The 27411-nt window shown below is 60.2% G+C and overlaps 1 protein-coding gene across 1 annotated transcript; it reads right to left on the bottom strand.

Annotated features, from left to right (window-relative positions):
• Window positions 1-1681: 1681 nt before the first annotated feature.
• On the bottom strand, window positions 1682-22360 carry SYNGR3 (synaptogyrin 3). Its single transcript, XM_067306419.1, has 4 exons — window positions 22262-22360; window positions 14034-14274; window positions 7035-7177; window positions 1682-4650 (listed from the first exon to the last, which is right to left on the bottom strand). The coding sequence occupies exons 1-4, from the start codon at window positions 22358-22360 to the stop codon at window positions 4441-4443; spliced, it is 693 nt and encodes a 230-aa protein (XP_067162520.1). The 3' UTR covers window positions 1682-4440.
• Between the last annotated feature and the right edge of the window lie 5051 nt (window positions 22361-27411).

The following is a 27411-nucleotide window of genomic DNA, read 5'->3' as shown; positions in this document are numbered from 1 at the left end:
TTTTAATATAGAGAGAAATACTGATTCCACAAAAGTAATGATGTGATTCACTAATGAAGAGACAATGAAAAAAAGTTAGTTTAACTTTGTTCAAATGCAGCAGGGTAGAGCTAAGAATTAGCCAGCAATGCAAGATTTGGGGTTTTGGGGGGACAGAGACAGGTATGAACTACCCCCAGTAAAAAATTGATGGGGAAAAGTGATTGATTGATTGGGAAGAACTAAAAAAGAAACGCAATGCTCATCACTTACTCTTAGAACATGAGCTAGTTTTTAACGCTGCTGTGTAGCTATCTGCAATTTGCCTGATGGGAAACTCATCTTCTTACACAGCCTCTAGGCAAAAATGAGCAAGATCCAACTGATGTCAGGTCTCTGACATCACTTAAAGGCGGGGGGGTTCTGCTCAAAATCCATGAGATTCAGAGGCATAGAGTTAAGGGGGACCTATTTTCTAAGTATCAGTTGAGCAAAGCTTCCATCTTGCTAGGAATAACTTAAAATGTTGGCAACTATTTCCAGTCAACAGCTTTTCTTTCAAACCTTCTTTTGTTAATATGCTTAAAATACAGTAAAGTGTACGCAAAAATCATAAGGTGGTTGGCTTCAGTGCTGAGAAATATTTGTTGTCACAACAAAGTATCCTGGAACAGGATTAGTGTGTGGAATGAAGCTCCAGGAGAGGTACGGTGTTCTCGTTTTAATTCTATTCTTTACACCCAAATTCAGTGCTACCACTATGCGGAAGCTTTCGGCACGCTGTTCTGAGGGCGGGATGATCTCGCCCTCTGCAAGCCTGCGTTAGCTGCTGGGCTCGTGGGGCGCTCGAGGGGGATGCGGGACGCGGGGAACAGCTTGCGCGAGCGGCAGGAGGGCAGCGGCTGGCGCGGCGCGGGCTCGCCGCGGTTCTGGCACGCTCCGAAGCCTCGGTCGGGGCGGTTACAAGAAAAGCAGCTCGTGTCTAGTGTAGCACAGTGGATTTACAATGAGAAGAAGTGAAGCGAAGGAAGTGTGGAGGATGATGGAAGAATACTTGAACCCCAGTTAATATACTACAGTTATTACACTGATGGATCTAGTAATTCTCTAACCATAAGCCCATAAGGTTATATTTAATTACAATCCATACCTGTATACACTAGCCTGTCTGACAAGTCACTGATACGCAGGATGTGCTACGACGGTTAATAAACAGCACTATTAACACTTAAAACAGCTCGAGGAAACACCGTAGGGTCTTGCAAAGTGCTTGGAAACAGGATTTAGTACAACCGGTAGGCACGTGGCGTTACTGGCCAGGGTGAGGGCGTCACGAGTTCAGCAGGGCCCGTGCCGGCACCAGCGCAAGCGAGTTAAACGGGGGCTCGAGCAACAGTCTAGCCAACAAACCAGAACGTGTTTTTAAGGTGGGTAAATACTGTTTCCAAGGCATGTACGTCTTACGCGTTGCAATACCGCGTGAATTGCATTTCGTCCTGTCCTGGGCGGCCGAGGCAGCCGCGAGGAGGCAGCTGTGCCTGAATTCACCCGTTGCCTAGAAAAAGCCCCGCTGTGCCACGCGCAGCCCTGCTCTCTGCCGGGAAAGGCGGCACAGCCCCGAGCCTGGGGGGCGGAAGAGGCTTGGACGGGCCCTTTCCAACACCCTCCTCGCCGTGCCGCGGGGGGATCCCGCGTGCCGGCGACTGGGAAAGCTCTTCGGCGGCAGAGGGAGCAGGGTTCAGACTTCTCGCGGTGGCTGTTGGCGTTGCTGGACCAAACAGGTTGTTCCCGGCTCTAATTTAATCAAGCAGCAATCTGGTCTGCCTGCCCGCTGCCAGGAAAGCGGCTCAGGCGCCAAGTCCCTCCCTGCTCCCTCTCCTGCCGAGGTGGATCCGGGCCGTACGCACGCGTGTTAACGATGCTAGTTAAATATAACAACGTTTGGGAGCAATGACTAGGAAGACGCTGCCCTGAGCCGAACAGTGGGGCCGCGGCCGCAGTGCGAGCGTGTGCGCGTGTGTATTTTACCGTGCTGCTGCAATAACCAAACCGGAGAAACCCCTTCGGCTTCCTTTAACACGGGCTGGACGGGGTGGGAGGAGAAGACCGGCGCTGCAGGTCTCGGGTGCTTACGGTCGGGCGTTGTAATATTCACCACGTTTACGCCAGTGATCAGGACACTTCTCGCGGTCAGACAGAACTTTTGTTCTTTACGATTACAAGGAAACTCCGGAACAGTTATATAGTTAGAAAAAATACAATGTACTGAACAAACATTATCTCACATACAATCAATTTAAACATTTAAATTGATTATAATTTTGCTAAAATATTAACACAAGTACCGTTTGTGCTGCTAAAATTTCAGTGTTCCCTCTAAGGAAAATATTGCTACAGTTCTACTGTACCCTGTATTAAATCTTTTGCCTTTTTTTTTTTTTCTTTTAATTTTCCAGCAAGAAAGACTGACTCTGTAGGAAATCGCAATGCTCAGGTAATTTAGGCTTGTACTGTGCTGGGGTCTCGATGTCCCTGCGCCACTTACCGCAAGGCTTTTGCCCCATTTGCCTGGCCTCCTGCAGCCATCGCCTCCGCGCGCTCCTGCGGTAGCCAAGCGGGAGACGCTGGGCTGGAGCCGGGCGGGAGGACGCCGGGGCCACGGAGCCGGACGAAGCTCCGCCGCGGCCGCAAAGGCCCCTACGCAGCCCTGGGGGCCATCGCTGCAGAGAACCCCCCTCCCCCCCAATCCGGGGCGCCGGCTCTGCTTTGGGAAGGCTGCGGGGAAACACCCCGTGTTTTCTAGCACGGGCAGGTGAGTATGGAGGTTTCAGAGCCAGTAAATCCAGTGTTGCTGCCAATGCACGTTTTAATCCGCCCTGAATGCTACGGGATTCAAGTAATGCATTCGGTCACCGACAACGACTGCTCACCATGAGGTTTGCTGCTTGTAAAGCAATGCATTTATTTGCAATTTAGCAGCAGAAATGAGCTGTGTTAATGATGACAAAACTCTCGGGTTCTGGGTTTTGTTTTTTTTTTTTTGCTACCAGGAAAGCTAGGGCAGTTATTTACCTATTGCTTGTCACGAGGTCAGAAGGCATCAGAAGTTTCCCACAACTTTTGCCAATTAAAAATACAGCTGTAAACTGGCAATGCAAAAGGTTGGTATTAGCCGGCAGCTGTGGGGGCAGGTGAGCGAGGGGGGGTCTCGGGGCCGAGCTCCCCGCCGGGGGCCAGGCGCCGAGTTTCAGCTCATTTGCTTAGTCCTCACTAACAAATAGCTCAAATCGCTGCCACTGTGCAGCCAGATGCACCAGGAAGCAGTCAGGTTGCTGACAAATATCTACTGGATTTTTACATTTATTCGTTTTAACGAGGCCATAATTCTGCAGCTGAAACCCAAAACTCAGCCTCTTTCACTGGCTTTTCTTTTTTTTTTCCACTCCGTTCTCACATTATTTGCAAATATGGGCCACATTTCCTCTTTGCTTAGCACCCACACGATGGACTTTGACGGCCTATAAAGCGCTTCCATTTCTCCGTTTGGATTCTGCGTTTCTAGAGACTGCAGTGTAAAATATGGATTCACACCTGAGGGTTTGGGTTTTTTTTTTTGCTGCAGTTTATGACAGATGGTGGCTGCTCCCAATATAAAAATACAAGTCATATACTGCTTCCTAATTGACTTGAAATTTGAGTCACTGAGACACCCACCCCTTGTGCCGGCAGCTCTGAAGCGGGCGGCGAACGCGGTCAGCGCTGACGGCCAGAAGCATCTGCGAACGTGCAAACTTCACCTAAGGCGCCGCCGCGGGGAAGCGGGTGGGGGGGAACCGCGACACCCCAGCTCCCTCCGACGAGGGGCCGTTCCTAACCGGCAGGCGACGACTGCGGAACGGTTTTCCGAGGCGAGGTTCAAACGCTAACTTTTTATAGCCTCGACCAGCGTCACGCTGAAGCAAGCTGGTTTCCCAGCGTAAACCCGCCCCGGCGCCCCCAGCGCCGCCGGCATCCAACCGAGCCCGAAACGTCTGGTCGGTGGTTTCGTACGGGAGCTACGTACAAACGGAATAATGCAGAATTGCCCATTTCTCTGCAAATTTGGCCCTTCCCGCAGCCGCCGGGCTGCGCGCGGCCCCCGTGCCGGTGCCGCGGGAGGGAGGGAGCGAGCGAGCGGGACGGCGCCGCGCCGCGCCGGCCGCCGGGTTTGCTAGCGGGGAAAGGCATCGCCTGCTCGGCGGGTCCGCGCGCGCCGCAGCGACCGGCCGCCCTTGCGACTTAGAGGGAACACTGCTTTTAGAAAACCCCTGGGACAGGTAAGACAAGAACCAATACCACTGTACAGAGCGCACCGCACAACTAGCTAACAGGGAGGAACCCGGCGCGGAGCGGCCACGTGAAGGAAATGGTACTGAATACATCCGCGACCAACCGTCACCGGCGCGGCGCCGCGCGGCGCCCTCAGTACGCCGGCACTTGGTAGCCTTTCGGGTTGGCGTCTAAGGTCTCGGCGAAGGGGGGGCTCTGGTAGGTCTCCGTGCTCTCGATGCCGCTGCCGGTGGGGTAGCCCGGGTACGGCGCGCCGGCGTCGGCGGCGAACTGCTCCGTGGCGAAGAGCGACATGTCCGTGCCCAGGCGGTATCTCTGCAGCGCCTTCACCGCCAGGGCCACCTGCACGGGGGACGGAGGAGGGTTAGCGGGGGGCACCCGTCCCCGCCGCGCGCGCCTGCAGCCCCCCGGGATGCCTCCCCCCCACCAGGGACAGCCGCTGCTGCTTCGCAGCCAAGAGGTAAAAAGCCCCCAAGCCGCGACGCTAATGAGCGTGTGCAATGCTAACAAGCGTGTGCAATGCTAACGAGCACGCATGATGCTAACGAGCATGTGCGATGCTAACGAGCACGCATGATGCTAACGAGCATGTGCAATGCTAACAAGCGTGTGTCCCCAAAGCTTTGGTCTGGGAGGGCGGTTGCAGCCAGGCTCAGGTCCCGGGTAGGCAAATTCCTGCCTTGCCGACGCTCCCCTCCGTCCCGCTTCTGCCCCTTCCGTCCCCAAATGCCACAGGGGCCCCGGGCCGGGAAAGCGGGTGCTCACAGAGCCCGTTCGCCTGCGACGGCGCCTGGGTGTGCTGCGATCCGCACGGCAGAACCGCCCCGTCGGGCTGAGCGCCTGCCTCCGTGCACGGCCGGATCCCTGCTGGGTTCCAGGGGCGAGACTCCCCGCCATCCGCAAGCGGTCGGGACGCGCGTTGGCACCACCAGCCCCGTGGCCGCAAGGACGCGGAGCCATCTCGCCCCGGCCCAGCAAAACAGGTCAGTCCCGCCGAGGCGCCTTCGCCAGCGCCGCGAGCCCCACGCTTGCTTTCCTTGCAGGGCTCATTAACGATCCAATTAGCTTGTAACAGACGGGCGCAGGAAAAGCCACCCGCGGCCCGGGCGCAGCGCGAGCCCCGACCGCTCGAGCCCCCCGGCGGGGCATCGGCCAAGCCCTGGGCGCCCGGAGCGCGCAGGGAGCCGGAGGGGAGCCGGAGCGGAGCCCCGAGCCTGGGGACAGCAGACACTTCTCCGGCAGGGAGAGCATCTCCCTGGCTCCCTTCCCGGGCGGCTGCGTTAAAGCAGCAGTTTGGCAACGGAGCGATTCAACCCGTGAGCGCCGGAGAGCTGCAGGGAAGCCGGGATTAGGAGAGATTTATGGGGGTAATAACAGAGCGGGGAGCAGTCAAACCGGCGAGGAAGTGAACCGGGCCTGCTGCCGGCACCGCGCAGCCTCTCCTTTGCTCCAGCTCTTTTAAGGCAACGGGGCCTGTTCGCCCCCTGCCCCGGGGTGGGTGGGTGGCCCTGGCCCGCTTCCAAAATCCCCCTCGAAGATGATGGCTCCGCAGGGGCTTCCCAGGGCTGGCCGGTCTCCGCGCCGACACATCCCTGCGGGCCTGGGGACTTCGCTTCCAAACAAGCTACCCGCTGGGGTCTCCCTACGCGCCGAAATGAGGGCAGCTTGCGGCCGGCGCTGTTTCCAACGGCACCGCAACTTTCCAGCCCCAGGAGAAGGGGAAGTCTGGAATTCCCCAGCAAGACGGGACCGAAGCCGACGCTTTCCGGATCAGGAACCGCAACTTTCACCTCTCTCTGCCCGCCGGGGAGACGGCAGGTTTCCTCCGGACAGTCCCTCGCTGCCTGCCGGGGTTCACTTCTCCAAACCGTGCCCCGGATTCCTCCTTCCGGCTCAGCGCTGAGCTCGGCCCGGGTTTCGGTTCCCCTCTCCCCACCTTTGCTCTCGGTTGGGCCTTTGGGTCTGCAAACTCTGAATTCTCACTGTGGCATGCGTGGGGGCGGCGCGGCGCGGACAGACGGCCCTCGAGGGCTTCGAGTTCGGCCCCCGAGCGGCCAAGAGCGCGGGCAAGGCACGACGCCAAGGCCACGCGCGTGCCAGGGGCCCGACCGTCACCAGCGCAACGAGAGGCGCCCAGGCCTCAGCCTGGGGCTGATGCTGCCGCAGCTCCTGCTCTCCCGTCCAGGGAAGAATTGGGAAGGATGCCTGCCCCGCTGTCCCACCCCGCCGGGACGCCGCTGGCCCCGGAGGACGATGGCCCTAAGGACCGATGCAGCCGCCCGGGGAACAGCAGCAGCAGCAAAGAGCCCTACGGGCCGCCGGGTCCGCGGCTCCAGTGTCCGGCACCGTGGCCGGCCCAACTTCATGCCCCCTGACCACCCTGGACGCAACGGTGTCTGGCTGGGCCGGACGCTGTTTGGGTCCCCACCAGACCTCCTCCGGCCAGACCCACGTCCCGCTCCCTCCGGGCGCTGCTCTCCGGGCTCTCCGCGCCTCGAAGCATCCTCCCGGCAGCGGCTCCGCGCCAGGTCTGTGCCCTGCCGCGGCACACGGCAGAGCCGGACGAAGGCCGCGCTCCGGCTGCAGGTGGCAGCGAGCCCTTGACCGCCCCGTGCCTGGGACGATCGTGACCCTGGGGGCCGTGCTGCACCCCAGCACCGGGACCAGCCGGTCCCCAACCGTGCTGCCAGCGTAGGGTCCTCTGAACGTCCCGAAGCTGAACTCACCCAGGTGATGATGGAGAAGAAGGAGAAGGCGATCGCTGCCCGGGCGGCATCCGCTCCTTGCGAAGTCCCTTTGCTCATCGTTGTCCGTTGCCACTGGTTTGCCAGAAAGCAGAAAGCTACAAACCACAGGAAGGACAAGAAACCTGCAAGAGAGCAGAGCTGGTTAGCGCCGCCCTTGCCCACCAGCTCCGTGCTGTGAAGAAGCCGGCTCGCCGGGACCACCGAGGCACAAGCACAGTGCCAGCAGACTTTCAAAAGGAACCAGGCATCTGGGGTCTGCGGTAGGGTCCGAAAAGAGCTATTTTGAAAGGAGCTGATTTTCTCGAAGTGCTGCACGCCTTCTGCCTGCAGGCGAAGCCCCTTTACAACCACTGAAAAAACAGGGCTGGAAGGAACCTGGGTCGTCTAGCCTGTCGCCCACCTTAAGTTCAGCTCACCTGTATCTCAAGCAGGTCTTGAAGAGCTCTAGGGATGGTGCACCCTCTCTAGACACGCTCTCAGGGCTTCAAGGCTCTCACGGTCTGTAGGATTTCAGACTGGTCACAGGCATCAAGGCGTTATCAGACCAGTCCCAGCACCCTAGCGCGGCCCTCTACGATGCCCTTTATTCCCGGACACCAGGGGCTTTCGGAAACTTTTTGCTCTGGATGCACCAAACCTCACCCAGGCAAGAAGCCTCCACCAGCGAGGGCAGCAGCAGGCTGCTGGGCTGACGCAGGAGGCGGCTTTGCAGCCCTTCCGCGACGGACCGTGCCTTTCCCTATCCAGGGAGACAGCCGGGGAGCTTAAAAACAGCACGTAATAACCACGCAGGAACAGGGGCAGGCTGAGATTAACCCTGCAGCGAACACGGGGCTCGTGAGCGCCCCGGGAGGGCAGCGCACCTACCGAGCGGGGCAACGCCGCGAGTGCACGCAGCGAGCCCAGGCCAGGACAGCCCGCGCGCGGGGCCGAGGGCAGCACGGCGCTCCCGCTTCAGCCTCCCGGGGGGATCGAGCAAAGATGCCGGGTGATTATTCCTTACCGGAGCCGAGGCTGGCTGAGCAGCACAGGGCTGCAGCTCCCTAATTCAATCAGCCGCCAGCAGCAGCGCCTGGCGCCAAGCGGCTCAGGAAGGAGGCACGAAGGGAGCCACAGCCTCCCGCTGCGCCGGGCAGTAACGCTTTCCCGGGGCTAGGGCCGGGAGCTGCCCACGCCGGAGCCGTCCACACCGCGGTTTGAAGGGTCTCCAGCTTCCCGGAGCGCCCCCGGCACAGGGCTCCCCTCCAGCCCCTCCGCCGACTCTGGGCGCCAGCGCACGCGGGGACGCTGGGCCCTGGGGCTTCCTCGCCGGTGGGCACCTTCCTCTGCTTGGCCGTGCCGGAGCCCTTGAACGGCCCCTGCGGCAACGCAACCTCCTGCCGGGATCTTCCGTGTTTGCCAAATTACAGACAGTAGTAAAACAGCCTCTTCTTGCAGATCATGGCTAATGCCTGCTAGCAAAACTGCCCCAAATCTCTGCACGTATTTCCACTTCCATTCAGGACGATCCGCTTGTCCTCAGCATTAAAGCAGACCTCTGGGGAAAGGTCATCTTCAGGGATGGACGTGCTTTCCGGTTCTCCAGCTGGGTTATAACGGGACTTCACCAGCGGCCGGCCTGCGTTACAGGATGGAGAACCTGCCCCTAAACGTGGGCGCAGAAAACGCCACTTGCCGCGTCTCCTCCGGAGCACGGCAGCGGGAGGACACGCGCCCAAGATACGGCACCAGCCGCAGAGCGGACAACCAGCACGCGGTGAACCCGGCACCAGCGGCCCCTCGGCAGGTCTCGGAGCGGGAGACGCTGCCCCACAGGGACGGCAGCGTCCGGAAGCGCGAGGGACCGGCGAGGAGACGCAGCAGCAGCAGCTCCTGACGGGTTCACGCTGAGGAGCGCTGCAGGGAGCGCAGCGATGCTCAGGGACCACGCGGGCTGGAAGAAGGGGACACGGGTGTTTTAGTGCACGATGGGGTCTCCAGCAGGACTAGGCGGTACCACGGGCTCGCAGAGGTTAGGCCTCTTTGGGAGAAGAACTGTTTCTTTGCTTTACGCTCGGTCTAGTGCAGCAGGTCCCCTCCCATGCGCTCCGGGGTGCTGCAGCAAACGACGGGGTCGTGGGCACGACCCACCAAGCAGCAGCATAAAGCTCCATCTGTCAACGACGCCTTCCAAGGGTTTTCAAGAGTTAAAATGACATCACCGCAGCTCTGAACGCGCGCTGGCTGCGCTGGGTACTGCAGTTATTGACTTCCCCTGCAGCGCGGAGATAGTGGGGACACTGACCCTCCCAGCGCTAATCGCCCGGGTCTAAAACCATTAGCTTCTTCACCAGAAATGCCTCGACGGTATCACTTCTGCTGCTGCCCTCCTGCACTTCGCCGACGTTTCCTGATGCAGAGATCAGCCGCGATTTCCATCCCACGCCACGACAGCTCTGCCCGGAGCCCTTAAAGGAGAAAAGGTTTTCTCCGCCGCACGGGGAGGAGGTGAATAGAGGTGTCTGCACGGACGAGGGAGGATGAGGCGTGGGGAGGGCTTCCAGGATGACCAGACAGGCACTGTAGGAAGTCCAGAGGATTGACACACGCCGCTGCGTGAGATCAGACTTCCCAGGAAGCTCCACGAGGAACTATTTTTGTTTCTGTACCAGCACTCATTTTCATTTACGATCATGTTCATCTTCTGTTAGCATTCTTTTGAGATGAGACTTTGTACCCAGGAACATGAATCATATTCCCAGGATTACAGCTACCCCGCGCCTGTTCAGGCAACAGGGCCGCCCTGGTAGCCGCGGCTCTGCTCCATCCGGCAACCGCACGGGCAACAGCCGGCGACGTTAGCGCTCACGGTCCCGCAAACGGGCCAAGCAGCCTCCTCGGGTTAACGGTGCCCATAGCGAGCCACCGGTGCATTTACAGGATCAAACAGGAGTGGATCGTTTTGGAGGTGTTTGCTGCTAACCATGAAATTTAAAGCTTAGGGAAGGGGGCTGAGCCGATGCCGGCCTGGTGCGGCTACCTGCGCTGGTGGGACTGGAGGCTGCAGGCAGGCGGGGACGCGCGCTGCAGTGGGTTTGCACCCTCCGGCACACCGGGGAGAAGGAGAACACCAGGAAGAACCAGCAGATAATTATAGTTTTAGGATCTGTAGACAACAGAGTGCAAACACCAGGAAAGATATGTTACAGCCATAATTACAGCCTGGTTCCAACCAAGCGCACTTCGACGGGAGCAGCTGTAAGAGCAGATGGAAGAGAAAGTTGCAAATGCCATTTTGCATGGCGCCGCGACCGGGTCGCTCCCGCTTGTGCCTCGGCACCGCGTCCTCCGGGAGGACTGCAGGAGCCAGAGCTCCCTCCCCTCCGTGGGGGCAGCCGCGCTGCAGGAAAAGCCTCGCTAATTCAGGCACGATCCCGCTCCTTTGCACAGCCGGGGCTGAGGAACAGCTCCGCTGCCGAGAGCAGCCCTCTGACCCTCCGCGGATCGAATGCGCAGTCCTGCTTCCTTCGGGTGAGAGACCCTCGTGGGTTAACCCTTTCATCAAGGCCCCCGTAACCTGCGTAGGCAGCGACTACCATTTAACGTCCGTCTCTGACGGCCAGCACCAGGCCCCTGGGTGCCCTGGGCAAAGGGCCAGAAACGACCTTCTTTTCTCATCTCGTCTATTCACAGCTTGATTTGCACCGCTTCCTCTTCCCCCAGCACGCTCCTCGCGCCGGTATTTCCCAGATGCATTTTCAGCTTTTAAATCAGAACAAGCAACAGCGCGGAGATCACATACAGAGAGAAAGGACGAAACTGCCACAAGCAAGTAGGAGGAAACCAAGAATACCATCGCTGGCAGGGAGGAAGAAAGGCAGGGCCCAGCCTAAGAGTCCCACATGCCGTCTCGAGGGATTAGCGCGGCGGTAGTCAAGCAATGCAAATTACACCCAGCAATGCAAATTTGCACCCGGCGCAGGTGGGCTCAGCTCCGCCGCCCGGCAGGTTCGGCGCTCGGGGCCGCGCGGCGGCGAGGACGCACCGTGATCTCCGCGACCGCGGGGGCTTCACGTGCCAGGAAAACCCTGCACTTAATCTCTGCCGTGAGATCCGCTTGTATCGACTCGCATTCGGAAAGCAACCAACTGCCTGACATTTAGGTGCGAGTGGGTGTACAGGCTATGGCAGCAGGGGTGTAAAAAAGGCTTGGGACAGCCGTATTTTTAGAAAAGTGAAGGCACAGAAGTAGGAACAGAATAAGCTATACTGGGCACGAACCAGCCCTGACATCTTTTCTCCCAGGAAAATGACCCCATCGCTTGTCCAGGCAGCTGAAGGGTGTTTTGCACGCACAGTTTGTGAGCAGCTAGTTCGTGCCGTGGCCTGAATCACCGAGCGATCCGGATGGGAAGGGGCCTCTGGACGGGCGCAGAGATGCCGCGGGGCGGCCAGGGAGGGGACGGAGCTGGCTGGCCGATTCCTCCGTCCCCCGGAGTGGGGACCTGCACCCTTCCCCTGGGCGAAGCACCCGCACGTCAGCGACGCTCGGCTGAATCAGGCCTCAGAAGAAAATGCAGAAATGCAGAACTAGGTGTAGGCAGGTTTCGCTGTGTTTAGCCCCGGGTGACCATGGACTTTGTTACCAAAGTCCCCGACAATGCTCCCATTTACAGCAGCATCGAGTCTCTCTATCTAGATTTCAGCCCAGCATTTGGTATGGTGCCATGTGGGAGACGACTGGTTAAGCTGGGGAAGATGGGACTGTACGAGAGCAGCAAAAAAGATAAGGAACTGCTGCTAAGAGGGAGATGCATTAGGCAGGGGTAAAAGAGGAAACGTCATGCTGGAGGGGAGCTATGGAAGACTGCACTTTGCGGCAAAAAAAAGAGATTTTTCTCTTTTCATTAATGAGCGCAAAAAGGGGAGGGAAGCAGGAAAACTGCTGCCAGCAGCGGTGAGGAAGAGCCATCGGCACCGCGGCGCATCGGGGCCGCACGAGCACAAGCCTGGGGAAGGAGGGGGCAGGAACCCGCGTTTCCACCGCGGGCTGTGGGTTCACCACCAGAAGACCGGCGAGGAGCAGCTAGACCTGACGATGGCTACGGTATCGTTGAGAACTGATGTAAAGTAAAAGATAAGCTAGTGTCTTTATAAAGGCCTTGGTGACACGTCCACGGAGCGTGCGCGGCTCTGGCCACCCATGACCAAGAGAGATCATGACCAAGAGCTCCAGCTTTGGGCTGGAGCTTGCTCAATGCATAAACTGGGTCGTACGGTGCAACGGCAGGGTCTGAGCCGGACGGTCCCCTCCGTCCCCGCGCGCTGCTGCCTCCGCTGCGGCGGCTCCAGGGCTCTCGGTTCAAAGCCGGCAGCGCGGGACCACCCCGAAGCCCCCGCCGCGAGCCCGCAGCAGCGACGTGCAGGGCAGACACGCCGCTATCTATCTGCCACGCCGGCCGAAACGCCGGGGCCGTTTCACGCCCCTCCCTGACGCCCGGCGCTGCGTCGGTCACAAGCTCGCGTCCGCACGAGCTGCACGTAGGTGGCTTGTTTTAGCAGCAAGGAAGTGGCTTGCTGGTTCCTACCCAGAAGGCGGCGGCGGGGAAGGCCCCAGGGAGCAGGAAATCTCTCCCCAGATACAATAAACTGTTGACACACCGCACCCAGAAGACACACAAGGACCGCCGGCTCGCAGCGTGCTCCGGGGGTGATCAACAGCCCCGGGCGGCTGCGGGGCTGCGTTCGGAAGCTGCGGGCAAGGCGGACGTGCCAACGCAGGCTGCTGCGATGCCGCAGCCTTTCCCCCCGGATCAGCGCGCGCGGGCTGCGTGACGGCCGCTCGGCAGGGCAGGAGCCCGGCTCCTCCGGCGTGCCGCTCAAGTCCGCGAAAGCGCACGCGAAGCGCGACGGTGCGAAAGAAAAACGAGGCAGAGATTGAGCGAGGCAACGTCTGCACGTGCCTCGCAGGGGAGAGGACAGCTACGACAGGGTGAGAGGCAGGGGAAGTTCACAGCCGCGCGCCGAGGCACCCGCGTCAGCCCGAAGATGGATGCGGATGTTCCATTTCCCTCCGGATTAAAGGGCTGCAGGCACCTAGCCTGACGGAAGGGGCTGTAAATATCATTTAACACGGGCTGGATGCCCGAGCTCGAACGCCGCAAAAATAAGCTTTCCAGGGAGGACAGAACATCTTTAACAACAGGGAGGCGATGGCGGATGTTTTCATCCGGGACCAGAGAGCCATCAGCTGTGCTTGTGCTGGATAAACCACCTTCAGACTTTGCAAACACAAGAGCCTGGAAATCGAGAGCATCAGCTGCAAACGAAGCCAGAAAATTCCCAGAGCAGCCAAGGTGAGGATGGCCTCTGCCGGCTCAACACATCCCGCTCACCTGCGCTCACACGCCTGAGCCCGACCTCCCCCAGGCCGAGGGGATGCCGACGGCGCGGATCTGCGCCAGGCTTCGAGTCCCCAACCTGCCTGCAGGAACAGGCAGCGAGGGGCTGTACTGGCACCTCAGCTCCCGCTGTGCCACCCCGTTCTGCTTTGTGCAAAAACACGCGCGCGCAATGCAAAAACAGACCCAGATGCAGCAGATGAAATGACGTTTGTTTGAGCCAGGAACAAGAGATCGAGGAGGGTAAAGCACCCGTCTGGTTTCCGAGATATGGGCACCGAGGCGCACTTCCCTGGGTGGCCTCACGGATCCCACCTCGACAAATGCCTCCGGTTGCAGAAGTAACAGAGAAGAGTGGGACACCCCGCCTTGTCCCCAAACTGCCATACGCTGGCTTTTCTGCTGCTACTTCTGAACTCACTGCTGGGCAGGATGACCCCTCTGCCACCCCTGTCCTTCCGCCCACAGCTGCACGAGACGTGCCAGGCCCTGGGGAGAGGAGGACGCGACGCGAAGAGCTGCGGGGCACAGCAAAGGCCCCGCGCTCCGCACGGAGCCAGCTGCCTCCTCCGCAAGCAGAGCAAAGCCAAAGACGTACCTGAAAAGCCAAGGTCCAGCAGCACGACCCGTTTGCGGTCCTTCACGCTGCTGATCTGCTGGAAGTAGAGGTCCACAACAAAGAAGAAGATGCAGCCGAAGAAGGCAATGATGCCGACGGCGATGCCGTAACTGCAGGCACTCTCATTCTGGTTGAAGATGCAGAGGAGCTCGGGGTCCTGGCTGTCCCTGTTCACGTAGCATTCGTTCACGATGGAGCCAAACACCACGATGGAGAAGATCTGCGGGAGGAAGGAGACAGCACAACTTGCAGCTGTTTACATTTAACTCTGTTTTCCAACAGCAGCAAAATTGGATTCACTCCTGGGTTTGACTCCATGGCAACACGGCATTTGTTAGACGGATCCCTACACCGGTCTGGTTAGCGGCTTTAAATAAGGGGCTGGTGGACAGCACCCGCGTCTTTCACCGCTGGGAACCTCTTTGCTTTTCAGCCGCTCCGTTTGCGGCACGTTTTAGGAGACGTTATTCTCCAGGCAGGCTGGGGAGGGAACAAATAAACAGAGCAGGCAGATCTGCGCGGAGCCCTGCTGCCGGGGCTGCTCTCTGCTCTCAGGCTGAGCCTGGCAGACCCCTCGCCTGACTGCAGAGCCGAGAGGGACGAAGTGCCGGAGATGCAGAGCAGCCTGAGCCGGCTCCTGGAGCCGAGCCGTGGCCACAGCCCCGCCGGTGCTGGGCCGTGTTTCGTGTCCCGCAGTCAGGCGCGGAACAGCGTCACGGCACGCAGCCGGCTCAAGTCACTCCGTCGTCCCTCCGGAAGCGAAGGCAGCGAGCGGGAGCCGGGGAGCGGCTCTGTTACGGTGTGCCGCGGCCCCCGTTCCCGCGCGGGCGGCATGACATGACGCATGGGAGGCGGACGGACGGACAGACAAGGAGCGGCGGAAGAGCCACGCGGTGACGCCCATCGCGCCGCCTGCACCCAAGCACTGGCCGGGGGACGTCTCGCTCCTGCCTCCCCCGGAGGATTTCATCCGTTCCCAGACAGCCCTTCTTCCCGCTCCTCCAAACCCTCCTTCCGGCACCGAGGTCAAGACGGGACAGCGGCTGTTCGGACTGAAGCTGCTCCCCTTAGCAGACGGGTTTTAACCTCCCCCCAGACCGGAGGTGGGTCAGCCAGGGCGGCCGGGCCCGCTGGCGAAACGCTCCGCGGCTGCAAGCAAACGAAGCCCGGGGCTGGCGGCGGGGGCGCGAGGAGGAGCGCGGTGCCTACCTCGAGGAGCCGGCGCTGGAGGCACCGGCGAGCCCCGCGGCCGGCGCTTGCTGCCCTGGGCACCTACTCCTTAACCCGCCTGCTCTGAAACGACGCTTTCCTAAAGCTCAGGTTTCCAAATGCGAGAGTGCAAAACCCAGGTGCGACCGCTGATCTCCTCCGAAGCGTTCGCTCGGGACACGAAGGATGCATATTCCCACTGACTTCCCCCCTGGGATAACGGGGGCCTTCCTCCCCGAGGGCTCCCTCATCCTCTGACGGAGCCCGTGTCCGGGGTCCTTCTTCCGCTGAGCCCCGAGCTCCCGGGAAGCCGCGCGGCCGCTCGCACTCGCTGCTCTCCCTCCGCCGCGCTGCGCTCGCTGGAGCGCTCGGCTGTCACGCGCCGGCGGGAGCATCCCCAGGCAGAGAGCAGGAGCGCTGCGTCGTACGACAGAAACAACAACAAACAGTTATAATAATTTTCCCAGTGCTTTGGCAGCAGCTGTAATATCAGCAGTTGTAAAAATCTGTTCATAAATAATGCAAAATTGTTATTTACCATCAGAAATAGCAGCAGCATTTATAAAACAGGCCCTGGAAGAAATAATGCGATTCTGGAAAACATGAATAATTGAGAACCTCCGAGTCCCCAGGATTATTTCCCTGGCAGGCCAGTGAACTTGCACTTAGCTTCTCAGATCACGGTTTTGCTTAGTCCTTCCAGGATTAGCAGCCTGGACGACGTCGTTGCCCCCTCGGAGCTGGCGGGGCTCAGCCGGTTGCTCTCGACGTGCCGGGAAGGGGCGGCCGCGTGGAAGCCAAGAGCTAAAGCGTGTCGGGGTGCACGACACCTCCGGAAGGGACCTCGGCTCCCCAGGCATGGTGACACCGGAGACACCGAGAACAGACGTTTCACGGCATAACTTTAAATTCCAGTGGGTTTAGCTTGGCCTAACGCAAAGAAACGCAGCCTGCGGGATGCTGCAGGGGCTGGAGGTTTTGGCCCGCTGGAAGGGAAGGGAAGGGAAGGGGCTCGAGCACGGAGCCTGCCGGGGGGGATGCGGACAGCCGGCCCCACCGCCAGCGCCTTGCCCACGCGCTGCCACGACCCGCCACCCCGGGGACGCGCAGGGGACGGGGACGCCCTGCTGCGCCTCCTCCTGCACCGCCATCCCCGGGGCGCGGGATGCCGGCGGGATGGGGACTGGGACGGGGACGGGGACAGGGACGGGGACGGGGATGGGGACGCCCCGCTGCGCCTCCTCCTGCACCGCCGTCCCCGGGGCGCGGGATGCTGGCGGGATGGGGACTGGGATGGGGACACCCCGCTGTGCCTCCTCCTGCACCGCCGTCCCCGGGGCGCGGGATGCCGGCGGAATGGGGACTGGGACGGGGACGCCCCGCTGCGCCTCCTCCTGCACCGCCGTCCCCGGGGCGCGGGACGCCATCGGGACACCCGCGGCCTCTTCTCCGGAGGCCAAAATAGAAACAAGACTCAAGTGCACACATTTGAAAGATGCACTCAAAACATCAGAGCTGGCTGAAATATTCCTGTCAAAACATACTTTTCAGTGAAAACAAATCTTCCCATATTTTTTTTTTCCCTCGTGATTGAAATTTTACAGTTTTTCTTTTTTTTTTTTAAATGGTGCTGGTAAAACATTTTAATGGGAATAGATTTGGGGCTTGAAAATCTGAGATCCGATTTCCCGCAGTGACTGAGAGTTTCTGGGTCTGCCCCCGAGGCACGGGAAAAGCCCTGCTCTCCAGAGGGGGGTGGCTCCTCGCCGTCCCCTGCGCCAGCGCCTCCGGCGGGTGCCCCAAAATCCCGGGCCCGCTGCGACCCCGCACCGCCCCGCCACCAGCGCCTGACAGCGAGCGCCGAAGACGGGCGGGCGCTTTATAAACCAGCTTGAGCCTTCGCATCCCACTCCGTTTTCCAGCCAAAAAACCTTACAGAAAGAGGAACAGGTCTTGCTCCGCCGGGCGAACGGGTGCCAGGGCCGCTACTCGCCGTGAACGCGAACGTTTTCCCCCGGCAGGGCTTTTGCGGGAACCTGCTCCCGGCTCAGGGTCTCCGGCTGGCAGCCGGGCGCTTGCGTTTTCCCACCTCGCCTCCCTTTTCGGTAAGTGGAACTGGGGCACGAAGGAGCCAGGAGACGAACTGCGGCGATTCTGGGAACGGGGGACATGGGGACGGACCGTGATGGTGGCTGGGAGCCCCGGTGGGGATGGGATCCGGCTGCCGGCGGTGCAAAGCCGGAGAAACCGGCGGGATTTTGAGCATCGTGCTGCAAACCCAGGTCTGCCGAGAGGGCGGGCAGCCCCCAGCTGCCCGCGCCGGAGCCTGGGCGCCCCGCATCCGAGGCAGTGTTTTGGGAGCGTGGGGCTGAGCCGAGGGCTCCTCGGCGGCAGCAGGCAGTCGCCACCCGGCCGCCCGGCTCCGCTCTGTCGTTGCACGTTGCGGAGCTGCAGCCCCTCGCGGGGCTCGAGCCCGCCGGAGCCCGGGCCCGGCACGGTTTTCACCCGCGCTGGTTGAAGCCCTTCTGCAGCCCAGGCACCCACAATGCGCCCGAGGAGGCCTCGCGGCCGGAGCACGGCCGCCACGCGGGAAACCAAGGGCAAATAATGCAAGAGAGCCAAGCTGAAGGCTGCAGCCTGCAAACCGTCAGCCATTTTAAGGCGAGACGTTTCTACTGCTGAAACACCGCGCTGCGACCCGGCACCCGCAGCGAAGGGCGCCGCGAGGCCCCAGCGCCGTCTGTCCGTCCGTCCGCAGGAGCTGCGCTTTCCAGCGTCGCACAGCGAGGCGTGAAGCCCCCGCTCGCCCAAGCGGCCGCTCCGGCGGCTCTGCCCGCGGCGCGTGCCGCTCTCCCTGGGACGCTCCTCCGGAAGGATGCGGGCGGCACATCCTCAGGGTGCAGAGCCACAACAACGCTGGCACCGCGTCGTTCTCGTCTCCCGGCCTGGCTCTTCTACTCCTGAGCCTGTTTTTTCTAATAAAAATGAATACGTCTCTTACCAGGAGCAGAAATACTGGCCAGGTACAGCCCTTTTTCATGCTTTTTTGGCAAACAAAACAAACCTGAACTAGGAAGGAAAGGACACGCTCGCTCTTTCCAAGAACCACCACCTAGCCTTAATGCATCAAACCACCGCGCGATACCTTCCCTCCCGAAGTCACCCAGCAGCAGAGCTCACTGGCTTTGCTGAAAGACAATGATTTGCCCCATTACGGACTAAGACCCAGGTCGGCGCAGAGCCAAGCACGTAACGACTTTGCTGGATCTGAGCAAGAGTAACCTCCGGTCACAGATGTTCACCACCATCCATGAAAATCCCTATGACCATCAAAGGCCATAGGGATTGCCACTTCTCTATAGGGACTGCCGCTTTGCTATAGGGATTGACACTTCGCTATAGGGGTTGCTGCTTTGCTTTAGGGATTGCCGCTTCATGCTGCACCTCTCGCAGGTAATCGGTTTTGGCTGCCATAGTCCAGAGTCTCCTGACAAAGGTTTCACTCTTAAAAGCGCAAGACTATTACAAAGAAAACCCAAAGTACTGGTCCCGATGAGCTAAATTACTGCATAGGAAAAGCTCTCCGTGCCGATGGGCTGCAAATGCATTTAACTGGAAGAAATGAGAGAAAAAGACAGCGGATAGGATAAGGCAGCCGCCGACGAGCCATGCAACCGGTGCTCCCAACGGAGCGATGCCGATCACACGCAACAGTCACTTAGAGAGGATCCGTCGGCATTCCTCTAAGTTGCAGCAAACGGGACCAAGCTCCTGCTGAGCTCCGCCGAGGAGCCTGCCGGGCATGCGGACGGAGGCAGCCGGGACCGGGACTGTCCCCGCGGCTGCGCACCCCGGGCCATGGGCACGGCACGCTGCCGGCATCGCCCTTCCCACACGCCGGCAGGGCGGGCTGCAGCAGGCGGCCGCTCGGGTGCATTTCCATCTCCGGGTATTTCCACTTTCACATCTGCACCAACGGCGAACCGTGCGTACGTGGGCTCCCAGCTCTTGGGGCAAAAGTAGAAATGTCAGGGAAAAACGCTTTTACGGCTCTTTTTACGGACATTCAGAGGAACTGACTGAAAACATTTCCTGTAACGGGAGGTCTTCCAGAGCCGCTTTTAAAAGTCAGAGCTAAATCTACGCTAAATGAATAACGCCCCTTGAAAAGCGGCGCGGCCACGACAACGTACAGCTCGCAACGGCAGTGACGGAGCAAGGAGCTCATGATCCGGTAGGCATCCGTAGTGAATGTAAAGTTTGTTTTGCTGTGCAAAAAAAACGTTCAAAAGGGAAACCGCAAGAGCGAGCACATCTTCATCTGACAAGCTGCATCAGGCGGAGGGGGAAGAGATGAATGAGGAACTGTTACATGGTTCTTTCCAGCTTTGTGATTTTACGGCTCATGCCAGGAGCGGTTTTATTTTTTTCCTTCAGATACTCAAAATCGCCGTCTACGCCACAGAAAGGTTTTTATCTAAGGTAGAAACGGGAATCCCCTTTTACCAAAACGTACACTGGGGGATTCCTAAGCTGAAGTCACTGGTCCCTCTGCTCGGCCCCTGCGCCCAGGCGGAGCGGCGCATCCCGGATGGCTCTGGGCGCCGTTCGCACCCGTCCCGCCGGGCAGCACCGCCACGTCTCCAAGCTCCCATCCAACTGCACAGGTTAAATATGTTTAAAAATAGGCAACGATACGGGGTATGACGGGACACCACAAGAAGCCTCAGCTGAGGATTTTCTCGAGGAGTATCCGAGGCGGCAGGTGCAGAGGGGAAGCGCCTCTCCCCTCCGGGCCGCCAGGCGCTCCCGGGAAGGCTTCTCTGTGCTTTGGGAATAACAGAGCAGCCCCACGTGGCTGCGGGACGGCTGCTTTAAAACACAGCTCGGGGGGCTGCAGCGCAGGCAAGCGCCGGGGCTGCGAGCGGGACCGCGAGCGAGAAGGGGCCGGGGCAGAGAGCAGCCCCCGGCGGGAGACCTGGGAGAAGGGCTCCAAACGGGCTCAGCCCGAGCTTCCCAAAGTCCACGGAAATCTGCAAATCTGGGCTCCGTGGGTTTCCGGCCCGACTCTGAGCGCTGCAAACCCTTCTGCTCGGCCACACCGTTGCACACGTCGCACGTTGGTGCAAGCAAAGGGGCCAGTTTCGCCTTATCAGGGTTGAGCTGATGCATTTCTGCAGTTTTACAAGCTTGGTTTTCACAGATCCCCTGCGAATTCAAAACCACGAAACCAGCGACTTCCCTACTGAACAAGCCAGGCAGCAAATACATGCAAGAGTATTTTCTAAACTGGGATTTCTTGTTTAGCTCTGTGTTCCCGATTCTGCTCCGCTTTCCCAGCCGCCTCCAGCGCTGCCCTGTGTCCGCCGCGGACGGTGAACCCCCGGGCGTGCGGCGGCGGATTCATTTTAACGAGCTGCCTAAGTCACCATCTGTGGGTCAGCAATTTATCTGACTGTGCCCCAAACCGACACCGCTGCCAACCATGTGACATGGCTGCACGAGGAAGGTCCAGATGGATCTAGACCGAGTTTTTGGACGGAGATAATGCTCCTAGGGAAAGACGCGGCCAGGCACCACGTGAGCCCAGTGCCAAACATCTAATCCACCCCACGCTTTGATGCTCCAGATCCATAACCGGCCTCCATCTTACTCCAGTAATGGATTCAGGGGCTTTTTCCCAAAGCCCTGGGAAGTAAACTGGCTCTGATCCAGCCAGACACTTTAGCGTGTGGTTTAACTTCGAGCATGTGATTGCAGCTGGAGCTGCTCACGTGCTCAGAGATAAGCACGCGCTCCCAGGCCGCGCTGCGCCAAGCCTCGGCCGCCCCGAACGCCCCGGCCTCGTCACCCCGCGGCCGGCAGCCGAGGCCGCGCGCTCTCGTCACGCCTTTGGGTCGCGGCAGCGCTCGGCGCGGCTGGAGAGCTCACGGGGGCAGCGCCGGTGGCCCAGGGCCCCCGCGCGTGGGGAGGCAGGTGAGGCCGAGCCTCCGGGCTCCCCGCAGCCTCCCGGCCCCGGGGGAGCCAGGAGCCGGCTGCCGCTCGGGGTTTGGGATTTGGGGCCGGGCACAGCGGACCCCCCCCAAGGGGCACGCTCGCTTGCAAGGCGCATGCACGCTTGCAGGTTTTAGCAGGTAAAAGCAGGCGGGGGGGGGGGGGGGGGCTGCCTCCAGCCCGACACCACGGCTCCCAGCAAGCTCCTCTGCGCAGCGCTCCGTGCTGCTTATTCACGGAGCATCACGGAGCAGAGCCTTCCCCGCGCGGCTCCATGGCATATTCCACCGTCTGCTCCCCGCTACGCGGCAGGCGCCCGTACAGTGGGAAACGGCCAGAAAACATGACATCCTCCGAGGACGGCAGGGGGATCTGGGCAGGGCTGGCGCTGGGATTTCTTCCCTCTCGCACGCACAGGCATGCCCAGAGCAAAGCAGGGAAGCAAAATGTCCTCTGCCTCCGGATTTACACCCCATTCCCCTTGCCCTTCACTCAAGCGCCAGGGACAAAACGGGGAAAGGGCAGTGACAACAACATCCACCCGCTGCACCTTGCCCCCTTCCCGAGGAAAATCCTCGCCAGCACCCATGGGAGCCACCCCGGCCGGGTCGCGGCCACCACCCCTGCCCAGCCGCACCGGCACTGCACAGCTGCAAAGGCACTGCCCGTGGCACGGGCACTGCACGCTGCCTGAGCGCTGCACCCTGCACTCACCCTGCACACTGCACGGACGTCGCCCGAGCACCGGGCAATGCCCAGACACCGGGCAATGCCCAGACACTGCACGCTGCACGGGCACTGCACATTGCACGGACACTGCACGCTGCAGGGACGCTGCACGGGCACTGCACATTGCACGGACACTGCACATTGCACGGACACCGCACGCTGCACAGACGCTGGCGCTGCACGTCGCAGCAGCACCGGGCAGTGCCCCGACTCCGCACCTGGCCCGGGCGCTGCACAGCGGCCGCGGCCCCCGCCCGCCGCCCCGCTCCCCTTACCCAGCTCGTCACCCGGAGGATGGTCTGCGGCTGCTTGAGGAAATCCACGGGGTCCACGGCCCCCCCCGCCCGGCCCGCTCCGAAGGAGGCTCCTTCCATCTTCCGCCGCCGCCGCCGCCCGCTCCGCGCCGCGCCGCGCCGCTCCGAGCCGCCGCCGCCGCCGGCCGCGCGCTCCCCGCCCACCCCCGCGCTCCTCCCGCGTGGGCTCGTCCGCAGCGCCGCGTGCCGGGCGGCGGGAGGAACCACGCGCCCGGGGGGGGGGGGACGCCCGCGGCTCCGCGCGCCCGCCAGCGCCCGCTGCCGCCGGGGTCACGGGGCCGCCCCCGGGCGCGGGGATGGCGGGCTGCCACCGGGGTCACCGTGCTATGGACAATGTCACTATGCTACAGCTGGGGTATCTGGGCTACAGCCAGGGACACCATGCTACAGTTGCCATTACCATGCTGCAGCCAGGGTCACGGTGCTATTGCAAGGGTCACTGTGCTGCAGCCAGAGTCACGGTGCTATTGCAAGGGTCACCGTGCTGCAGCCAGGGTCACGGTGCTATTGCAAGGGTCACCATGCTGCAGCCAGAGTCTCGGTGCTATTGCAAGGGTCACTGTGCTGCAGCCAGAGTCTCGGTGCTATTGCAAGGGTCACCATGCTGCAGCCAGAGTCACGGTGCTATTACAAGGGTCACTGTGCTGCAGCCAGAGTCTCGGTGCTATTGCAAGGGTCACCGTGCTGCAGCCAGAGTCACGGTGCTATTGCAAGGGTCACTGTGCTGCAGCCAGAGTCTCGGTGCTATTGCAAGGGTCACCATGCTGCAGCCAGGGTCACGGTGCTATTGCAAGGGTCACCATGCTGCAGCCAGAGTCTCGGTGCTATTGCAAGGGTCACTGTGCTGCAGCCAGAGTCTCGGTGCTATTGCAAGGGTCACTGTGCTGCAGCCAGAGTCTCGGTGCTATTGCAAGGGTCACTGTGCTGCAGCCAGAGTCTCGGTGCTATTGCAAGGGTCACCATGCTGCAGCCAGAGTCACGGTGCTATTGCAAGGGTCACTGTGCTGCAGCCAGAGTCTCGGTGCTATTGCAAGGGTCACTGTGCTGCAGCCAGAGTCACGGTGCTATTGCAAGGGTCACTGTGCTGCAGCCAGAGTCTCGGTGCTATTGCAAGGGTCACTGTGCTGCAGCCAGGGTCTCTGTGCAACAGCAAGGGTCACCGTGCTGCAGCCAGAGTCACGGTGCTATTGCAAGGGTCACCGTGCTGCAGCCAGGGTCTCTGTGCAACAGCAAGGGTCACCGTGCTGCAGCCAGAGTCACCGTGCTATTGCAAGGGTCACCGTGCTGCAGCCAGGGTCTCTGTGCAACAGCAAGGGTCACCGTGCTGCAGCCAGAGTCACGGTGCTATTGCAAGGGTCACTGTGCTGCAGCCAGGGTCACGGTGCTATTGCAAGGGTCACTGTGCTGCAGCCAGTCACGGTGCTATTGCAAGGGTCACCGTGCTGCAGCCAGAGTCACGGTGCTATTGCAAGGGTCACTGTGCTGCAGCCAGGGTCACGGTGCTATTGCAAGGGTCACTGTGCTGCAGCCAGTCACGGTGCTATTGCAAGGGTCACTGTGCTGCAGCCAGGGTCACCGTGCTGCAGCCAGGGTCTCTGTGCAACAGCAAGGATCACCGTGCTATTGCAAGGGTCACGGCGCTGCAGCCAGAGTCACCATGCTGCTGCAAGGAGGCAGACGCTGGAGCTGGCAGCGCAGGGGAGGCAGGTGAACCAGGAGGTGCAAAGAGCAGCCTGGTCCTGCCCATCCCACGGGTGCTGCAACAGCAGGTCCTGCCTTGCGCGGCAGCCGCCCTTTCTGCCCCCGTTCCCTCGCTGACGGCAGGGACAGGCAGGAGCCGGCAAGGCCAGTTACTCTCCCTCGCTCCTGCAGGCCCCTCAGCCAGAAGGTGCCCCGGAGCCTGGCTCGGCACCCCCGTGCCCCTCGAGGACACTGCTGGCCCCGGCCTGGCCCCTGCTTGATGCCCCACGCGAGGCAACACGCCTGCCGCCCCGCACGCTGGCGGCACAGAGCCGGAGTACGGCGGCAGCCTGGGCGAGAGCTGCTGCTCGGGCTCGGCGGAGGGGGGCACGCTCCCCCCTCGCAGCTCAGCTCCGGCAAGGTTTCTGAGGTGTGATAAGAGCAAGGTGCTCAGCTGCTGCCGCAGCTGGGGCCTCTGGTTCGGAGCAACTCGTTCCTCAGGGCAGGCTCAGCCCAGCGCTTCCGGGCAAGCGAAACTGGTTCGCACCTCCGAGAGGTGGGAAGCGCAGCCTGACGGGGGGCTGCCGCTCTCGCCGTGCCCCGCGGGGAAGGAGGGTCCGGGCCAGGCCCGCAGCCCCCTGCCCGCTCCCGCTGGGGCAGCGGGGAGGAGGAGACGGAGGGCAACCCTCGACTGTGGCAAAGGGAGGTTCCCCCGAGGCCGGAGGCTCGGCTCCCCCGCCAGCGAGGCCGGCACCGCCGGGATGAGGATGCCGGTTCCATAGATACCGATGCCATGACAACTCTGACGTCACCCCTCTGCCCAGGACGGGCACTGCGGGAAAAGTCGCAGCGAGGGATACGCCTGCGCCGCTGGCACGGAGCGGGCCGCCGACCAGGCCCACGCGGGGCTCCGGGCCTCCGCCGCCTCTGCGCGCGACCTCGGGCAATGCACACCGTCCGCGCGGCTCTGCTTCCCCGGGACAGCAAGCGGCACGGCTGCTGCTGGTCTGGCCGCGCACGGGCGCAGGTGGGGTGTGCGCGCCAAGCCCCCCGCGCCGGGCCGCGACGCCCGGCTCCCTCCGGCCTTCTGCAGCCCGCCGGGCTCTTCGTTCTGGCAGGGGGGGATCGGGGCTTAACTGCCACCGCTCGCGACGCTGCCGCTCCGTTTTTCTCAATTACAGGTGAGTCATCATCTCTCCAGATCTATTTCTGACTCTCCGCAGGAAAAGCAGGATTCAGCCTTTCATTCCTCAATGTCACCGGCTCGGTAGAAATCGCATTTTACTACGTGAAAAAGAAGCAGCTGTTAAGAGAACGCCGGGTCGGCACCTCCTGCTCTCCTGCCGGCAGAGCCCCGCGGGTCGGCCGGGGACGCTCGCCCCCGCGTCGAGAGCACCCCAACAACCTCGTCCCTGAGCCGCGCGTTAAGAGCAAGGAGCACAGTTATTCGAAGGGTCACCACAGGCGACATCTTCAAACCGCAGCGGTAGTTTAGAAGCTGCTATTTCAATGTTCCCCAAAATCATTTTAATGCTTTGGGAAAAAACCAAACTCCTGCATCTAGCAGCCCGGAGACGTTTACGGAGGCAAGGCCAGCCCTGCTGCAGGAGGGGCGGCGAGCGCGGCAGGGCCTCCGCCGTCCAGCACGGCCGTGGGAGCTCAGCACGCTCCTCACCTCGCCCCGCGAGCCCGTGTCCCCTCTAGTCACTGCCACACGACACCGCAGGCGGACGGAGGGGCTTCGGGAGGAGAGCATCTTGCTTAGCGCACTGGGACTCCCCGGTGCTTTCGTCTGCATTTAAAGTCCAACCGGGTGACTGTCACGAGAAGGGACGTCGCAAAGCCCCGGCTGCCAGGTGGCACCGCCAGCGTGCACGGTCACCACGCTGCTTCGTGCTCCTTAGCTTCAGGCTGGCAATTGCTAACGCTCTGTAGCGGCTGCTCTCGCTATTCTTGCTCTTCGTGAGCACACGGGGAAGAGCTGCTGCTGCCAGTGTTGTGGTAAGAGGTCACGGTTGGTCACAGTCTATACAGGAGTTGCCTTAAATGGAACTCAAAAAATCCCCCAAACATGTTCGGTAGATTCATTTTGTCCTTTAGAAGTGGATTTTTCAAAGCCTGTGAGTGTGCTTTGTCCCAGCTACCTGTACACCACCACCGAGGCAGCCGTGCAACGGGATCAGTTCACCTAAGCAGAAGGTTGAGGACAGACCCTGAGAAAATCAATGACATGAAGAGAAGCTCCGTGGTAGGGCTCACCCAGGGCAGCAGCGTGCTCTTGGGGCTCCTGCCCAGAGAACCACCCAGAGCTCTGGCGGCTCTTCTTGGTTTTCTAGTGACACTGGACAAGACACTTCCTTCCATCCCTTTGGGCCTCTCTTCCCCCTTCCTGAAATGCCTTGCCCAGCTCATCTGCCCAGATTGGGACGGGCACATGTTGGACAACACAAAGCGCAATGAGAACAAGATCCAGGCTGAATCTTTTAGATACTACCGTAGAACAAATTGCAACCGTATCAAGACAAATAAACAGTTTGTTCTCTTCGGAGCACGATGGTGACGCATGAGGCAAGTTTCCCACAGAAATCCCGGCTTCTAAACTCGTCCTCTTCCCTTGAGTTTCATCTCTCCAACTTCTGCTGCATTCATACAGTCGTTTCTCATGTCGCGGTGTGCTAGCTTTTGTCTCCTGCTACAGTTGTGCTGATAAAGCAGAGTAGCTCGCTCTCTCGCCTACATGTAAATTGTACTTCTATTTTACTTTCTGTGGCTGCAAATAAGTTAACAGATATACATAGCCAGCCAATAACAGAAAAGTATATTCAATCTTGAACAGTTTTCTTGATTATTTTCCCCCATGAAATGGAGAAAGAGAACAGGGTTCAGAGATGGCAATTTCCAAAGCATTTTTCCAGTTTTAATCAGTTCTGTCCGCATTTACTTTTCCCACTGGATTCCAGTGACAGGGAGAAGACAGAACAGTAGACAGACAAGTGCCCAGGATCTGTCCATGTTCTGGTTTTACACGAGTTTAATTAAGGGTGTTGCAAAACAGGAGTTTGCTTCATGCTTCTTGTAGCCACAGGGACTTCTTACTCTTTGTCTCCAACAAACAAACAAAAACAAAGCAATGCAGTTTTTACACAAGGGTAAGTACCTGGGTGTGATATCCTTGAGGAGATAAGATGTGGGGCTTTTTCTTCTTCAAAGCATGTCTGAGGCAGCCATATCCATTCAGCTAAGGGCTGATTTTATCTAGCTGTGCAGAGGTAAGCGCGGCGATGTTTTTATGGGCATATGACTGAACACAGCAATTTATGAGAGCTTACCAAGTCACCTCTTGTCAGCCAAATGATCTTAAAGGACTGCGTGAGATCCTAACTGCCCCACTTGTGAAGCATAACATATTTGCTAAAATTTCCAAGCAGGTG

The sequence above is a fragment of the Apteryx mantelli genome, chromosome 16 (genome assembly GCF_036417845.1).
Source record: "Apteryx mantelli isolate bAptMan1 chromosome 16, bAptMan1.hap1, whole genome shotgun sequence".
NCBI lineage: Eukaryota > Metazoa > Chordata > Aves > Apterygiformes > Apterygidae > Apteryx > Apteryx mantelli.
This window is presented reverse-complemented; position numbering and strand designations above follow the sequence as displayed.

Excerpts from the sequence above, each read along its gene's own strand:
- SYNGR3 (XM_067306419.1), bottom strand. The coding sequence starts at position 22,360 with ATGGAAGGAGCCTCCTTCGGAGCGGGCCGGGCGGGGGGGGCCGTGGAC. Across the intron at positions 14,275-22,261 it reads TCCTCCGGGTGACGAGCTGG|ATCTTCTCCATCGTGGTGTT; the intron begins GTAAGGGGAGCG and ends TTCCTCCCGCAG. Across the intron at positions 4,651-7,034 it reads TCTTCTCCATCATCACCTGG|GTGGCCCTGGCGGTGAAGGC; the intron begins GTGAGTTCAGCT and ends TCCCCCGTGCAG.